This window comes from Alosa pseudoharengus, unplaced genomic scaffold (genome assembly GCF_046254945.1).
Source record: "Alosa pseudoharengus isolate Yale_2024_CS ecotype anadromous, Long Island Sound unplaced genomic scaffold, YU_APseudo_1.1 YU_APseudo_1.1_scf_22, whole genome shotgun sequence".
In the NCBI taxonomy this organism is placed as follows: domain Eukaryota; kingdom Metazoa; phylum Chordata; class Actinopteri; order Clupeiformes; family Clupeidae; genus Alosa; species Alosa pseudoharengus.
The window spans coordinates 26885121-26901521 of record NW_027468680.1 but is presented as its reverse complement, the minus strand read 5'-3'; the positions used below and the strand labels follow the sequence as shown (position 1 = coordinate 26901521).

The following is a 16401-nucleotide window of genomic DNA, read 5'->3' as shown; positions in this document are numbered from 1 at the left end:
TGTTTTATGTTGGCTCAATAGGATTTATATGGAAATTTCCTCAAATGCATAAGACGTTAGGTTGTTTAACCTTTAGGTATACCGTGGTATTTACATTTGTTCTGGAAACCGCTGATAACTGTGAGCGATACAGTTGTTTTGTCACACACAGAAAACAAATGACAGCACCTACCTTCATGAAAAAGATCTGATAATATGATCTGCCCATATCCTCATGTCCACAGTCACAATAGGTACAATATCTGGAAAAACTGAGCAAGAAGAGGGTAACATACCAAAAACAATGATGTACAGTGAGTGTTGGCACCCATGCTAAAGTTGACTGAAAAGAGGAATATAAAATCATCTTTTGGAAATTGATCTTAATGCCTTAAGTGACAAATGAGGAAATATCTAACCTTTAAGGACACCAATTTTCTTAGTGAATGAATAATGTATCATAAATAAATAAATGTTCTTCCTTAAAATACAGTATTGACACCCCTATGTTAAATTCCCATAGAGACAGGCAGATTTCTATTTTTAAAGGCAAGTTATTTCATGGATCCAGAATACTGTTCATCCTGATAAAGTTACCTTGGCCTTTGGAATTAAAATAGCCCCACATCATCACATACCCTTCACCATACCTAGAGATTGGCATGGGTGTTATTTCAGTTAGCCTATTAGCTGGTTTGATGCTCATTGAGCTCAATGCAAATCAAACCAGCTAATAGGCTAACTGAAATGAGTTATGAGAACTATGAGTTCAGATGCAGAGTTCAGATGCAAAGCCCTCTAAAAGCTATGATAAAAATAGGCCAATTTTAAGTTTCATTTTAAAGCATTTTCATCTATGACAATCAAAAATGTTACTATCAAGTAGGCCTACAGCAAGTCAAGCCCAAACAAAATTAGATTAGCTGATTTTTAAATGTTGGTCAATAGAAATATAGCCTGTTTTGTAAACTCATCACATGCACTAAAGGTTTTTGCATCTGGCATTATATCGCAGTAACAGTGTGGTAGATAATGTTATTACCCATAAGTACAGATAATATATCTCTCCATCCATGCATACCATGGAGATAGCATGGTTCTGGCTAGTTAATAAAGTTCATAGATACTTAATCCAGACACCCACAGTACACATCATGTAGACCGTTTACAGACAGACATGGCGATTAGGAGTTATTCCCAAAGAAGAATCCCAGATAAACAAACGTCCAGAAATTAAAACTAAATAGGGTAACGTGGATCAGAGTACGTTAGCTTGCTAGTATCATAGGTGCCAACTCTCACGCATTGGCCGTGAGACACACGCATTTGATTGGTTTCACACACTCACACGCCACACCCCGATTTCTCACGCTGAAGTGTCAACCCGGTCGGTCAGATGCCTGAAAAATTAGTTTAGCCTATCTATAGATCTACCTGTTGGTTGAGCCACGGTTATGCGATGCTACTTCAGAAGCCGTCCCAGGTAGCCTGGCGAGCCAGACCCACATTAAAATGTAGGGTCTGGGCACTCACCGTTCGCAGTGCTCAGTCCAAGGGGCGGGATAATCAGTTGTCTTTCAAATTCCCTCTGCACGCAATAGGACAGCGGCAGCGCTATGAGTCCCATGCGTTTCCCACCAGCAGAGCTAGTTGGCTAGTTCAAACGTTTGCCAACATAAAAGCTTAACTCGTGTCACACTGTTCGCCAGCAGCAACATCCATCTTATTTGTTTTCAAGTAGCAGGGAATTCAAGCCAAACCGTTGCAACTCTGCCACCAATCATTATGTTATGCCCCCCTAACGACACCCTGCCGCTAGGGTGTGTCTAGATTTTTAAGCTACCAAAATGCACCAGAATACAGGAAATCACTTGTATTGGTAGCAATACAAGTATCATAAAAAGCGTGAATGATGTTTTTGACTTTTAACTTACCTTCGGAAACGTCAGGTCGGGCAACCTTATTAAAAAAGTTCCGAAGGTCTTTCTGTCCTTTGCACCTGGCCATCCTCGTCGTCCCCAACTAAAAACCTGGAACGCTGCTGTGCTGCTGCTTTAACCTGGCAGCTCGGGGTCGGGGGGAAGGCTGATTGATGCTGGCAATATGTGATACCGGTTAAACATGGCGGTGATCTGACATTCAGCCATTCGTCCCCATAGAAAGCAGTGCCAGTGGTCAACGCTGCATTGTTTCATATCTGGAAACAACTGACGGAGAATCCATGGGAGATTGACTGCCGCAATCTTCGAATGAATATTGTAAAGTGTAATATCGTTGTGTTGTTAAATTACAAGGCTTTCATGAGAAGTGGCCGTTGATGAAACGTGGCTGTGCTATTCTAAATATTTAAAAAATGAATTTTAAGTGGGTATACTGAAATAACCAAAATTTTGAGGTGGGTATACGGCGTATACCTGCGTTCTAAGTAGACTACACCACTGCTGGTAGTAATATTAGTAGTGTACATAGAACGCCTACAGTGGGAAACCCTACTCATATCACTCTTATCTGTGATGAATGGAGAAGAGTGCACAGGAAGGAAACACAAACACAGACTAGACCGTTTCTAAAAAAACTCTCCCAATGCAATTCTGTTGAGTGTTTTGTGTTGCCTTTCACCAGCATACAAACCTTGAGAAATGAATTGGCCTTTTCTTGTGCTGTTATTGCACTGATGCTCTTGTTTGTGTGCCTCAGCAACCACAGACAGTGAAAACAGGAAGCTAAAATATTAGACATCTCACAAGTTTACTCTGGCTCACCACATCACTTTGTATATGAAGATAAGAGAGTTCTTGCAAAACTCTAAGTACTTGAGTAAAAAGGTATGAACTAATCTGTGACAGAATAGACAAGCTTATCTTCCCAAAAGAATAAAACAACACGTGAAAAGTTCATATCACATACGTGCAGAGTAGCATTGGCATGATGGCGCACTCCACCATACTGCCCACAAGGTGGCAGCCCCTTTGACCTATAATTTACACTTTGATCAGCGTTCTGGTTAAACATACTGAACAGCCTCTGTGGATCTGTCCAAACAGAAGAGCACAACAACACTGTTAAACACATTACATTTGTTTAGATACAAATGTTTCATATTCTCCATAGATGTTTTATTTAATAACAGTACTTAGAGAGATTTAAGATACATTTTCACAAATTTTATATATTATATATTATAATTTGTATGTTTCTTCTTGTGTCCTGTTTTCAGGACAGGAATACAAGAATATCTGTTATATACAGTATCATTCTATGGTTGTGGTTTATTAAGGGGAGAGAATCTGGCCTATCTGAATTTTCAAGTAGTGAAAGTACACGAGTTTGAGAGAGACTGAGTTAAATATGCAGGATGTGGAGGAGTGATCATAAACATAGGATGAGGTTTAAGATCTGTTTTAAGATACCGTGATCTCTATACAGCTCAAACAGCAAGCTTCCCCTCGGAGGCCCTGCACTTTGTCACATAAAGCCGCTGAGCTTTGGCTTTAATGAAACTATTTACAGAAGCGCACACATCTGTGCTTCTTCTCCACCCCTGTAACAACAGCCAGGAGAGATAAGCTAGCATGCTCCTGAAAGACTTAAAAACACTCACAACAAAAAAAATAATAAATGATGCAAAAAATATTTATTCTGACTCCTTATTACAGAAGGGTCCATTGTTAATAAAGAGTAAACTGTCACAAGAATCTAATTTAAATAACAGGCATGCTTGATGTTCATGCTTTGGATATTTTTCATGGTTTTACATTAGCAAATGGATTTTGCCTCGTTATTAAATTAGCTTCAGTTAGACTTAGACATAAAAGTTTACACTTTGCCCATCATTCAAATTAGGGCCCACAGATTGAAATAAACTTTAAGTTATTTTTCACTGTACACCTATTGGCCTGAAAACCCACCCTAACTACCCAGCTCGCATCATGCCCTGCTCACTTGATAACTTTATAAGACAACAGGCCTGATGTGATCCGTTTTGTGCAGAAGCGTCGACACAACTGATCGCTGCGTGGTCACGTCTGATCCTCTGGAGCGCTCATATCTGCGATAGATCTCGCTGAGTTTCCTCCTGAAGTACTGCCCGGTGCAGACGTACAGCACCGGATTCAGACTGCTGTTCAGGAAGGCGAAGTACGTCGCAAACTGGTTCCCGATGGCCGTCACCTCCTGCCATTCGGCCACCTCCAACACCTGGAAGTCGCACAGCACGTCCAAGAAGGTGAACAGGTGGAACGGACCCCAGCAGACGAGGAAGAAGAGCGTGACGGCGTACACCAGTGTCGTGGCCTTCCTGTCCGACCGGTCCGAGCTGCACGCGTTGTCCCTCCTCTGGTTCAGCGCTCTGACCACGTTGACGCTACAGAAGGAAATGGCCAGGAAAGGCAGGGCGAAGCCCATCAGGTTGAGCAGCACGTGGTGAGCCACCCTCCAGGAGTCGTGCGGGTAGTCGAGGAAGCAGGACATGACGCGGTACTCGGGGTCGTACTCCAGCTTCCTGTGGGGCAGCACAGGGGCGCACACGGCCACGCCGAGGACCCACAGGACGGCGCAGACCGCCTTGGCGTAGCACGTCCGCCGCAGCCAACGGGCCTTCATGGTCTGCACCAGGGCCAGGTAGCGGTCCACGCTGATCATGGCGAGGAGGAAGACGCTGGTGTACATGTTGGTGGTGAGGGAGAGGCTGACCACAATGCACATGAATTCCCCAAACGGCCAGTTGTAGTCGTTGAGCACGTTGACGCCCCAGAAGGGCAACAGGGCCAGCATCACAAGGTCAGCCAGCGCGAGGTTGCCCAGGTAAATTTCCGGGACGCTCCACTTGGCCCTCTGAAGCAGGAACACGCCAAGAACAAAGGCATTTCCCAGAATTCCCACCACACTGACGGTGAAGATATAGGGTGGGAGGATAGCATGGACCAGGTCCCAGGCAGTGTCATTCTCTGCCATAGTAGGGAATGTGGGAATGCTGATGTTTGGGGTCTGGTACATATCCATACTCACTTGCCGTAATGGCTCTGCTATCTACTGTAGAAAGGCAAAACAAAGCGCAGCTCTCAGAAACCATTTCCAAAAATCTGAGTGAAAGCTGTATTTACACTACTGTCTGGGATTTTCAAAATATTGTCATCTCTAAGTTGTCTCTAGATCCAATAGGTCCTATCTGACTAAATCAGCTTATCTTTTTCAATTTGAAGACAAATTCAATTATGCAACATAGGCTTATTTAAAAATCTGTGAATTCTGAAGATTAATTTGTGTGCTTTGATTTTAAAACTATTCAAAATCTCACTTATGCCTCAACAAAACCTGGCCGTGGCCTGCACTGAAGTTACAGAATTACAAACATCATCATAAAGTGAGGATCAACACAGAGAATCTCACAAAGTAAAAAAATACCGGCCATTCGAACACACCATGATAGATCATGCGGTGGTTACCACATAATTTTAAAAAGCTAAAAAGCCAACTCACAACTCTTCTAGTTCCTAAAGTAGCATGCATGATAAACAAACAGCGGCATACCTGGAGATCGAGATTTTTGGGGGGACAAAGTTCAGTGTTTGGTTGAAAATGAAGAGCCTCTAATTCACATTCATTCCTCCTGTTCAGGCAGCTTACAGAGCGGAGCTCAGTGTATACAATGTAGCATTCCTCACCCCAAGCCTAAGCCAGGCTGACTCGACTTGCTTGCAACTCAAATGTATCTTCTTGTTGGCTGGATACAGACTGTGGCCTAAACACTTGAGGGGCGGTACATACGCTTTAACACTTAAGGAGTTATCCTCTGAAGATATCAGTCTTTAGACAGGGCAAGCCTGATTGTTGTTAACATAATGTGAGAATATTTAGGACATATCAATTAAGATTGGTATGTGTGATGGTGCACTCTTATCAGTGATACATTTTATGATACACAGCATTGAAATATCATGAATAAACATGGTGAAGGAATGCACACCCAAACAGAGGAGTTGGCTAGAAAGATATTATTAATAAAGAGAGCCATGCTACTCTACTCTTGAGGCTACTCTTTCTTTCTTTCTAACATTGAAATATAACAGGATGCTCTCTTGTAAGCTACTGATTAACTGTATTCTTACATTGACTTTGAATCAAAATCATTACATGGATACATAAAGCACCAGTGAATCGTTTCCCTCCACAAGGCTTAGTGTAAGTCTAGGAAAGTTCATGGAAGTACATCTACACTGTACTGTAGGTTAGTGTGTTAACGGGTAGGTTGATCTGCTTTTTTGCTTGTTTTTGCTTTGTTTTACATTGTGTGTTTGTTAGTACCAAACTCTTTGTGAAATGACCTTGGGTCATTATTTATTTATTTATTTATTTATTTATTTATTTATTTATTATTAGAGCCATAGATAAGATTTCATATTTGTTTATTTGTGTATGAGTATTTTTGTAATTTATGTCATTTCATGAAAGAAAGCATAATCTCAGTCTAAAGTCTAAATTAATAGTAATTTAAAAATGTAGACTTTTATTTTGATAGCGTGTGTAAAGACGCATTTTGGGCTTGAAGACTGGTAGATGAGAGATGGATGGATTGGGGAGCACGGATGCACACAGTTTTTTGACCGTGCTTGTCGTGTTGAGAGTTTACTGAAGCAACTCTAATAGGAAGAAACCTTTTATTATTGTTTATGTAAATTGAAATAGACATTTTCTTAGATAAAGATTTTTTGTTGAAAACACGATTTTTGCACGCGTCCATTACTTTCCAGAGTGCTTTCCTAATTCCAGATACTGGATCTGCTGCCGTAACAATTATGTTGGTTTCAGCTGAGTAAACAATGGATAGAATGCCCACTGAAGAGCTTGAATATGACTGATGAGTCTAAACCTGAGGCATATTTCAGTGATGGCCTCTGTAAATGGTGATGGGGTAATAAGAATTGGGAGAATGTGGGTGGGGGAGGTTATGTTGGACATCAGAAATGATGAATGAATGGACTGACATGGATAGTGGGAAATGGACAATTGATATTAGTGGGGGAAACCTGATAGGCATCTGAGGGTGGGCATAGACTGGAGGATAAGTGGGCTGACTATAGGGGGTGCATCAGTGGCGAGGGTAAAAGAGAGTGTAGAAACCACAGACTGTATTATATGGTAGACACCATGGAGACAAATTACAAGACCATCAGTGAGTGAGAGGGAGATAATGGATGTAAAAGGGCTATGTGGTCATTGTGGGTCCTTTTAGATTTGTATTCCTGTACATTACATTACAGAATATTATCAACAGTTATGTACATGTGTTTTACAATCACAAATATCTTTTAAAATAGTGGAGAATACCTTTTCATGGAGATTTATTCAAGTGATGGAAAGTTTTCAATCTGACAGACATTAAAAAAAGAATCACATAACAAAGTAACAAAACAGATACCTTAGTCAGATATGCAGAGTGGCAGAATGGTCTAAAGAGAAAATGATATGGTGATTCTAAGGAAATCAACATGAATGGAGTAGCAGTCCTGTTTATAACCTGTCCTCCACCACTACAACGCAGGAATAGACCTCGTCCTCCTCTGAAACAGGGCTTAGAGCAGCATGCAGGCAAGTCAGACGATAGCATAAAGTCAGCAGAGCACTCACAACCACAGAGAGAGGGCATGTGTTTATAGCTACTGTATACTGTTTGAGATGAAGAAATATCGCCAATACACATATGGAAGAAAAATAGTGGTGCAGCCTGACAACAGACCACCACAAAGACGCCTTCACTCAGTGCACCCAAAATATTATAAAGAATGCTGGGGAGACTCCAGAAGTAGAGGTGGTGTTTATTTCCGGCAGACGAATGTATGTAGCTGTCACACTCAGTAGACACAGATAAGCAGAAGAACACAAACAGTCCTACAACATGTAATGCAACAATGACAGTTTGCTAAAGTTTGCTGTGCTAGGGAGTTGGGGCCAGGGGAGATTGCAGTAGGAAGCAACTTGCTATACACTGGACACCAGCCACGGTAATGACGCTGGACAGCAACACATGGTCAAACTGGAGAGCGGAGACTGTTCGGAGAGAACCAGAGACACTTGGGGCCCTATCTTGGCGATCTGAGGGTTCTTTATGTTTCTTAATCAGTCATGGGTGTGTTTTGGGCATAACATCAATTTAAACCAATGAGAATGACATCCGTCATTCCCTTTAAAAGGGCAGCAGCGCAATATCAAATTTGGACAGTCAACGCATCTGAGGGAATCTGCTTGCTAGTTGCTTTACTAAAACCTGTGTATGACTAGCAGAGTATAGCCTACATGCATTTTGTACTCGCCTATTATTTGAACTCACAGGCAAAATGAAACTAACTTCACTGTGCAGTTGTGGCCTACTGGTAAGGGCTTCTGGCTTGGAACCGGAGGGTTGCCGGTTTGATCCCAAGGTCTCACTGTCTCATGGCAAGACAGTTCTACACAGTTATTTACTTTCACTATTGACTGACAAGGGGTTACAATCGAAAGCATAGCCTGAAAAAAGCAACACTTACTCCAGCCAATAATGTTCAAATGACTGAATAAAAATCCTGAGGATATATATCCTGCAGAGGAATTGTTTGGGACTGGTTGCTAAGGGTTGCTTACATCTCGTGACAGTGTGTCTGCAGCTTTGCTTTACATGCGACTTTCACTATAGAGTGTAATGCGTCACTATCAGTGGCGTAATGATTTTTAGAGTGTGTAAGATAGCGATTTTTGGATGTGCCAGACCACACCTTACGTTGTTAATTGGGTGCAAGGTTTAATCAAAGTGGAGCACATGGCAACAAATTCATCACTGACTGGGTGTACAATATGAATAGGACTTTGCGTCACACTTTGTGCCACGTTGCGCCAGGTGCACGATAGGGCCCTTGAGGTCACTTCCAAGGGACTCACCTAAGAGAAGGGCGGTGGTAGTGTAGTGGTTAAGGAGCTGGGCTAGTGTGCAGTAGCCTGAAAGTTGTTGGTTCAATTCCCAGCTTCCACCGTTGTGCCTTTGAGCAAGGCACTTAACCCCAAGTTGCTCCGGAGACAATGTAATCCCTTGTAATATAGCTGACATATGTAAGTCACTTTGGTCAAGAAGTGTCTGCTAAATGTAATGTAAAAGAGAGTAGGGATGACAACATATAGTCTACACAAATCACGCCTCATTCACACACATCACATCTCATACACAAGCCAGACGGATGTAGTTCCAAGAAGATAGGGCAGGTAGTCAAATGGCTTGCTCAGCTCAGGGATTTTTTTTAAATGTTTGTGTGTTTGAGGTGCTTGTTGTTCTGTGCTTGTTTATATGACCAACTTAGTTGGTTTAACCTAGTTTAACAATACACTGTTTTTCTAGTTGGAGAAAAAGGAGGGATGGTACAATTTGTGTTGTTAAGGAGAGTCAGAGATAAAGTGAAGAGATGCACACTAGCGAGTCTCTCATTCAAGTTTCTAATTAACCGAGAAGAACATTTAACAGCTAGTAACTTTGTTTTAATTCTACATTCAAGTTCATATATAATCCATCTGTTATTTAGCATATTTGGTGTACAGTGGGTGCACAAACACGATATGAAATATATACATAATAGATACGATATACACAAAAGTATGTCTCTTAAGAAACATTACACTTATGCAACCTTAGTCAACTGTTATAGTATTGATTACGATTCAATTCAATTCAAATTCAATAATGCCAGTAAAATCACATTGATGTCTCAGAGTATCTACAACTTACTGTTTGGAAAGGAAATATCGTTCCAACAAACCACAAACTGTAATAGAATTGCAAGGTATATGGGTCAACAGTAATTAAACATTCGTAGTCATTAACAGTCATGAAAAAACGTGAAATGTTTTTTCACTTTTTTCAAGTAGTGATGAAGATATAATGCAGAACAATATAAGGAGCAGAGATCACACCGTGCTACACTCAGTGTATTTAGACCTTACACTAGATTTGTCTACAAAAATGGCCTGTCTTTTATCACAGCTCAGGACTATGTTTAAAAGGGTGTCAGCCCTCTGCCTGAAGTGTTTGCCAACAATCACGTAAAGGAAGGGGTTAATGGCGCTGTTGCTATAGCCAATGTAGGTGGCCAGTTGGGTCCAAATGTCCAAGCTGTGCTCCAGGTGACAACCAGAGATGATCTCGTAGTAGTGCAAGGTGTCCAGGAACATGACCAGCTGGAAGGGCAGCCAGCACAGGACGAACACAGCGAGCATCACCAGCACCAGGAAGGCGGCCCTTCTCTCCACATGACCCGTGGTGCTCCTGCGCACGCGTTTGTCGTTGAGGATGCGCACGATGTGATAGCTGCTGAACGCCACCACGGGCACGGGGATGACGAAGCCCACCAGGTTGGCGGTGACGTTGAAGCGGATGCGCCAGCTCGGGTGGGGATAGTCCAGCTGGCAAGCCTCCACGCCCAGGTCGGGGATGAAGTCCACCGAGCGGTAGAGGAGGGCCGGGAAGCTGAGCAGGCCGCCCAGCGCCCAGACGCCGGCGCACACGGCCCAGGCCACGGTCACGCGCCTCCTCGGCCGGTGGGCCAGCGGCTTGGCCAACACCGCGTAGCGGTCAACGCTCACCACGGTCAGGAAGAGCACGGTGCACAGGTAGTTCATCCCGATCAGTAGGCCCACGAGCTTGCACGCGGCCGTCCCGTAGGCCCAGTTGAAGTGGTGCAGGATGGTGCTGATCCAGAAGGGCAGGCAGCAGACCATCAGCAGGTCGGCCGCGGCCAGGTTGCCCAGGTAGATGTCGGCCACGGTGCGGTGCTGCCGCTGCAGGCAGAGGACGGCGAGGACGAAGGCGTTGCCAGCGATGCCCAGCGTGCAGATAACGCTCATGTAGGCCGGCTGCATGGTGTAGACCCACTCCCAGGCTTCTGTGTGATTGCAGTCGCCCTCGTCGCCGTGGACGATCCCAAACAGCACATTCTCAGAGGCATTCAATGTCATGCTGTTACTGCTTCAACAGAGAAATTATGGGTTTTAAAAACAACTCCTATCATACCTCTCATAAACAACTCCTCAACAACCGTCATACAGTATAAAGAACAGAAAATAAATCACTTGTTTTTGCACTGACCCCTGTGCAAGGCCTGTTACCGAGCAACCACAAGGACTGTGACTTACTGCACAATTTACTACATGCTCTGCTGAAGAGGACCATTTTTTCCACTTTGCTGAGCAGTGGGAGCAAATGGAGGTGGTACGTGAGGTTGCTATCACCCTTGGACCCTTTAAAATAAAATAACCTGATGATTTATAGATAGGCTCAGAGGCAACAGATGGCCCATGTCTGTTCGTAAACCGCTCTGCATGTTACACAATGCAGCCCCTCCCAGTCTGATGAGACCACTCTGTTACCCTGCTCCAGTGCTGCAGATCTAAGATTAAAATACTTAAACCACAACCACGGTCAAATGAAAAGAGAAGAACTGGTGACACCACTCCTGGAGAGGGGCTTTATTAGAGATAAAAATACATAAGAAAGCAATGGCAGATGATTAAGTATGTTTTTTATATGCCCACACATTGGTTAAAAAAATCTGACACAGTCAGAAGTCTTTTCCTGTCTGGCAAAAAGCATAAATCTGCGGGCCGACCACATGTCTGGACGCCTGTCTGACCGACAAACAAAAATAAGGAGGACAATTTTCAAAGTTCGCTGTTCCAGACCCACAAGAAAAATCTGTCTGTGTCACTAGTGGAAACTCTGCGACATACTCTTTACAAGGTACCAGCAGACTGTGCCGCAAAAACACCCGGAAATTGTTCCCGGAAAAAAAAACACCACATCATGACTCATATTGTCTTTAGATACATTTAGGCTTGTTCACCACTAAGTATAGAGTTTTAATTTTCTCAGATGGGATCTGATCATGGTTTCCTTCATTTCACTACCATGCTGTCAAAAACTGTTTATTTAAAACTCAAAATGTCAAAAAATGGCAATGATAAATAACTGACATGGACAGTACAATACTTACATAAACAACATTTTGTTATCAATGTATACTCTCTTGTTTAGAAAATCTTGATAGAAAATATACAGAGACAGTATTATTGTTATTAAATCACCAGTAACACTGATATATAATATTTCCGCTAGTAAGTAACAATTCCACAGCACATTTAGCAAAGTGATAAACAACAACACATATAATTTTGAATGAATGCAAGATCCTAATATTGTTGACAACAAAAACACATGAAACTGTGCATCAATATATCAATAGGCCACACATCTAGTTAACTGAGGTAACATTGGAGTTTAGAAAAGGCAGAGCTGATTGAGACACCCTTGAATATCATCATCGTCGTCACCTTCATCATCATCATCATCAACTCACGAAATGGTCAATAACTGTTGGACCAGAAAGAGACAGGGATGCCAGGGTGACATACTGGCATTGCGAGCTTAAAAGAAAAAAGGCTATCCAGAGCAGGGATATGATGACTATAACAGAAAAGCCCATTTATGTCATAAAAATGGTCATAAAAGACAAGTGCCAACCATAAGGGTTACCAAATATGTGCAATTAACTCAGACTTTTAAATGTAAATTGTACAATTTTACGGAACTACATACAGTGCAATATGTTTTGCAACATCTTGAAAACAATTCAATACTGTTCAGTGTTTGTTATGTAAGACTTTTGATCATATCATATTAACACTGGAAAATGGCAAATCATTTGCAGCAATCGGGCAGATTCCTGTCAGCGCAAAGGACTGTAATCTACATCCAACACTTTGCTTGGATGTATCTTTGAAGGTCACTTGATCATTCAGCATGCTGCTCATCAATTTGACGCAAACGTTTTCAGAGTTGACAGCTGTGACTTGGTGGAGCCGGCCTTCTTCCTAATCAGGCTGATCTGCTTACCCAGCTCGTAGACCTTCTTCCTGAAGTTCTTCCCCACGATCACGTAGAGGATGGGGTTGAGCAGGCTGTTGCTGAAGGCCAGGTAAGTGAACAGCTGGCTGCAGATGTCCAGCGCCTGGTCAAGGGCACAGCCGCCCACCATGCCGAGGCGATACAGGATGTCCACGATGGTCAGCAGGTGGAAAGGGATCCAGCAGAGCAGGAAGGCCAGCAGTACGGCGAGCACCAGGAAGGTGGCCTTGCGCTCGGTGTTCTCCGTGTTGAAGCGCTCCACACGCTGGCCATGCAGTGCTCGGACGATGCGGTACGTGCAGTATGAGATGGCTACCAGGGGCGCCACGAAGCCCAGCAGGAGGAGTATGGCGTCACAGGCAAACTCGACCTCCAGGCTGGGGTACTCGATGATGCAGGCGGTCACGTTGTACTGGGCCAGGTAGCGCACCTGGCGGAAGTTGAGAGTGGGCATGCTGAGGAGTAGCCCCAGGCTCCACACGGCCAGGCTGCTGAGTTTGGCGTAGCGCGGCCGTCGCATGCGCCCGTGCGACATGGCGTGGACCAGGGCCACGTAGCGGTCGCCGCTGACCAGGACCAGGAAGTGGATACTCCCATACATGTTCATCTTGATGCCGGCATTGACCAGGCGGCACATGAGGCCGCCGAACTGCCAGTTGAAGTTGTTGGCCACATTGGCCGCCCAGAAGGGGAGACAGGAGAGCAGGAGCAGGTCGGCCGCCGCCAGGTTGCTGAGGTAGATCTCGGCCACGGTGCACGGCTTCTTATGAAAGCAGAAGACAACCAGGACAAATACGTTTCCCATAATGCCTAGCACGGAAAGGACGGCCATGTACACCGGCTGCATGGTGTACAACCAATCCCAGGCCTCGGAATCTGGACAGTGGCTACCGTTACTGGTGCCATTGCTCCATATGTTGTCAGGGTCAGTTAAGGGCAAGATTGAGTGGGCTGGTGTTGTATAGTTGGTATCCATTTGGAAGCTGTCGAGACACAGGTGTTTCATTGTAACCGTGTTTGCTCACGGGGTGAGATAAACAACATACCTTATGTCCATACAAAGAGGAAAACGAAATATGACTGAGACAGTCACAGACGAGTTGTGTTAGTGACACAAGTTGTGAGTTGTGTTAGTACATGCTGTTTATAGAAGCAACCAAAACATGCTGTATAAGCTGGAGAAGTTTCAATGTGCCAAACATTTATTGAAAAACAAAACAGGATGAAGTGCTTAAATGCAGGTGTGCTTATAATTCCTAAGTATATTTCACTCATGCGTGTTAATTCATCTTATCACATCACAGTTAAAGAGGACTCAGTGAGCTCATAAAGACACTTTCTGATTAACTGTGTGACAGTAACGGCTTACAAACACACAGAAGATTAGCTCAGTGCAACATATCACATGACGCATAATGTAGTGAGCTTTGCTAAGTGACATTTCTGTTCTCACATTAGTGAGATTAGTTTGATGCCTGTTGAATCAAACATCTACTCATGCACTGAACAGACTGTTTATGTCTTTGTACTGAGTATTCACTGAGACCTGTTGAAGATATTTTTCATGACCAAGTAAAAGCTTTCACACAAAAAAACGTGACTACTGGGGTTATTCTATACATAGTCATGAGCACAATCAAAGGCTTCTTTTCTTTACATCTTTCTTATTCATCATCAATTCAATCAATGTCAATAAGTGTTAGTATACTGTACATGCACACTGATTTAATCGTTCATGCATTCAAAGGCCAGATTTGAAAGTCATGCTGGCATTTGGTTAGTCAGATCAGCGATAAACATACCTAGCAGACTGATGAAGTGGAGCAAGTGGAGAGCAGCCTTCCCTCTGTCCAGACTCTGAGCTTGTGGAAACAAGCCCCTGAAAGGCTCACTGGTTTTAAAGACAGGATTTTAGGGTGTGACATCATCCAGCGGAACACATCCTTTCCCTCCTACATAACACCCTTTCATGTCTCTTCCCTCTCAGTCTTGCCTCTCTCTCTCTCTCTCTCTTTCACTCTCTCTCTCTCAAATCAAATCAAATCAAATGGTGCTTTATTGGCATGAATGAGTAAAGTCATTGTTGCCAAAGCTACAAGTATAACATGTTAACAATCAACTTTACATTAATATTGGTATAGAGATAAAATGAAATAATGAAATGAATAATAATAATAATAATAATAATAATAATAATAATAAAAGGATAAATGGTAAATGGTATTAAAAGGACAGTAATAGCTTCAGCAATAATGCTATACTGTAGAAAAACAAAACAAAACAAAACAAAAAACATATGTAAACACATATTATATGCCTACACTTACACACATACATCTAAATAAATCAATTTTAATTAAATAGCTGAATTATCATAGTAACATAATATTTACATGTACACAAAGAAGATAAACTCATCAATATGCCACATACCGGTACATGAAAGTTACAACTTTTCTCTTGTTTTATGGCAGGTCATAATATAATCTGCAGCTAGGCATGAGCAGTTTGGTTCTCTCTCTCTCTCTCCCTGATTTCTCTCTCTCTCCTCTTACTTCTCTCATATTCCTCCTGAGTCTGTTCCTTTAAGAAAGGAACTCATCTTTACCACAACCTCATGCATGAGGGATCGTGCAACCAGTTATTTCAAAATACTAGAGGTTGGTTGACTGTTTCCTTGTATTGTTGCAACCAAACCTTCATTCAAAGACCTGGATTTGTGCCCATAGCAGGCTGGAGAATTACAGCAGGATGGGGAAATAGCACTCAACAATTTTATTCAAGGAAGTAAATGGATTGCATTTGTATTGTACTTCTCTCCAAAGTGCAATGGTCACTCAGGATGCAGAACACATGCTGATGATTAAAGTTTGCCATGGCCCATGCAAGGCGCCGCCAACCTGCGCATCAGGGGCACTATGGGGGTTTAGTGTCTTGCTCAAGGACACTTTAACAAGGTCAGGGGGAGCTGGGCCCAGACCTGCACCCTCCGGTTGCCAACTGTCTCCTCTACCTCCTGCCACTGTCTCTGGGTGTGATGGAGAGCAGGGATGTCGTTAGGCCTATTTTGGGCGGGCTAAAGCCATCCTAAGATGATCAAAGGCCCCCTAAAATATTATATTAATTATATTAAATTAATTCTCTGTTGAATTGCTCACAGAGTACTTATCACACATAAATCACAGAAACCACGTGAAAGAGCAGAACCAGAACTTCCCAATGATATTGAGCTAAGTGCTTATAAACAGTTGAAAATACATGAAATACGTGAAAATACATGACATTTCATCATATTTCCTTATATTTCCATTCTGCACACAGCGCTTTGTCCATTTCCACCCATTACTCTCAGTGGTATATCTCCAGTGTTGGGTCAGATTACATGCCAATAACATAGTAACGTAGTCCATTGGATTACAAAAATAATGTAACGTAATCTGAATACTTTTGGATGACTTTTGGATGACTTGAAAATAAAAAACTCGAAAATGAAATACATAGAATAA

General features: G+C 42.8%; 3 protein-coding genes across 3 annotated transcripts; all 3 read right to left on the bottom strand.

The window, feature by feature from the left end:
* Positions 1-3656: 3656 nt before the first annotated feature.
* On the bottom strand, positions 3657-4980 carry bdkrb1 (bradykinin receptor B1). The gene has a single exon (XM_076299804.1). The coding sequence runs from the start codon at positions 4978-4980 to the stop codon at positions 3931-3933; it is 1050 nt and encodes a 349-aa protein (XP_076155919.1). The 3' UTR covers positions 3657-3930.
* A 4543-nt stretch (positions 4981-9523) lies between these two features.
* Positions 9524-10956, bottom strand: LOC143139414 (B2 bradykinin receptor-like). The gene has a single exon (XM_076300012.1). It carries the CDS (start codon positions 10948-10950, stop codon positions 9904-9906), a length of 1047 nt encoding a protein of 348 aa, XP_076156127.1. The 5' UTR covers positions 10951-10956; the 3' UTR covers positions 9524-9903.
* Positions 10957-11458: 502 nt separating this feature from the next.
* LOC143139413 (B2 bradykinin receptor-like) lies at positions 11459-14768 on the bottom strand. Its single transcript, XM_076300011.1, has 2 exons — positions 14698-14768; positions 11459-13878 (listed from the first exon to the last, which is right to left on the bottom strand). Exon 2 carries the CDS (start codon positions 13869-13871, stop codon positions 12801-12803), a length of 1071 nt encoding a protein of 356 aa, XP_076156126.1. The 5' UTR covers positions 13872-13878; positions 14698-14768; the 3' UTR covers positions 11459-12800.
* Between the last annotated feature and the right edge of the window lie 1633 nt (positions 14769-16401).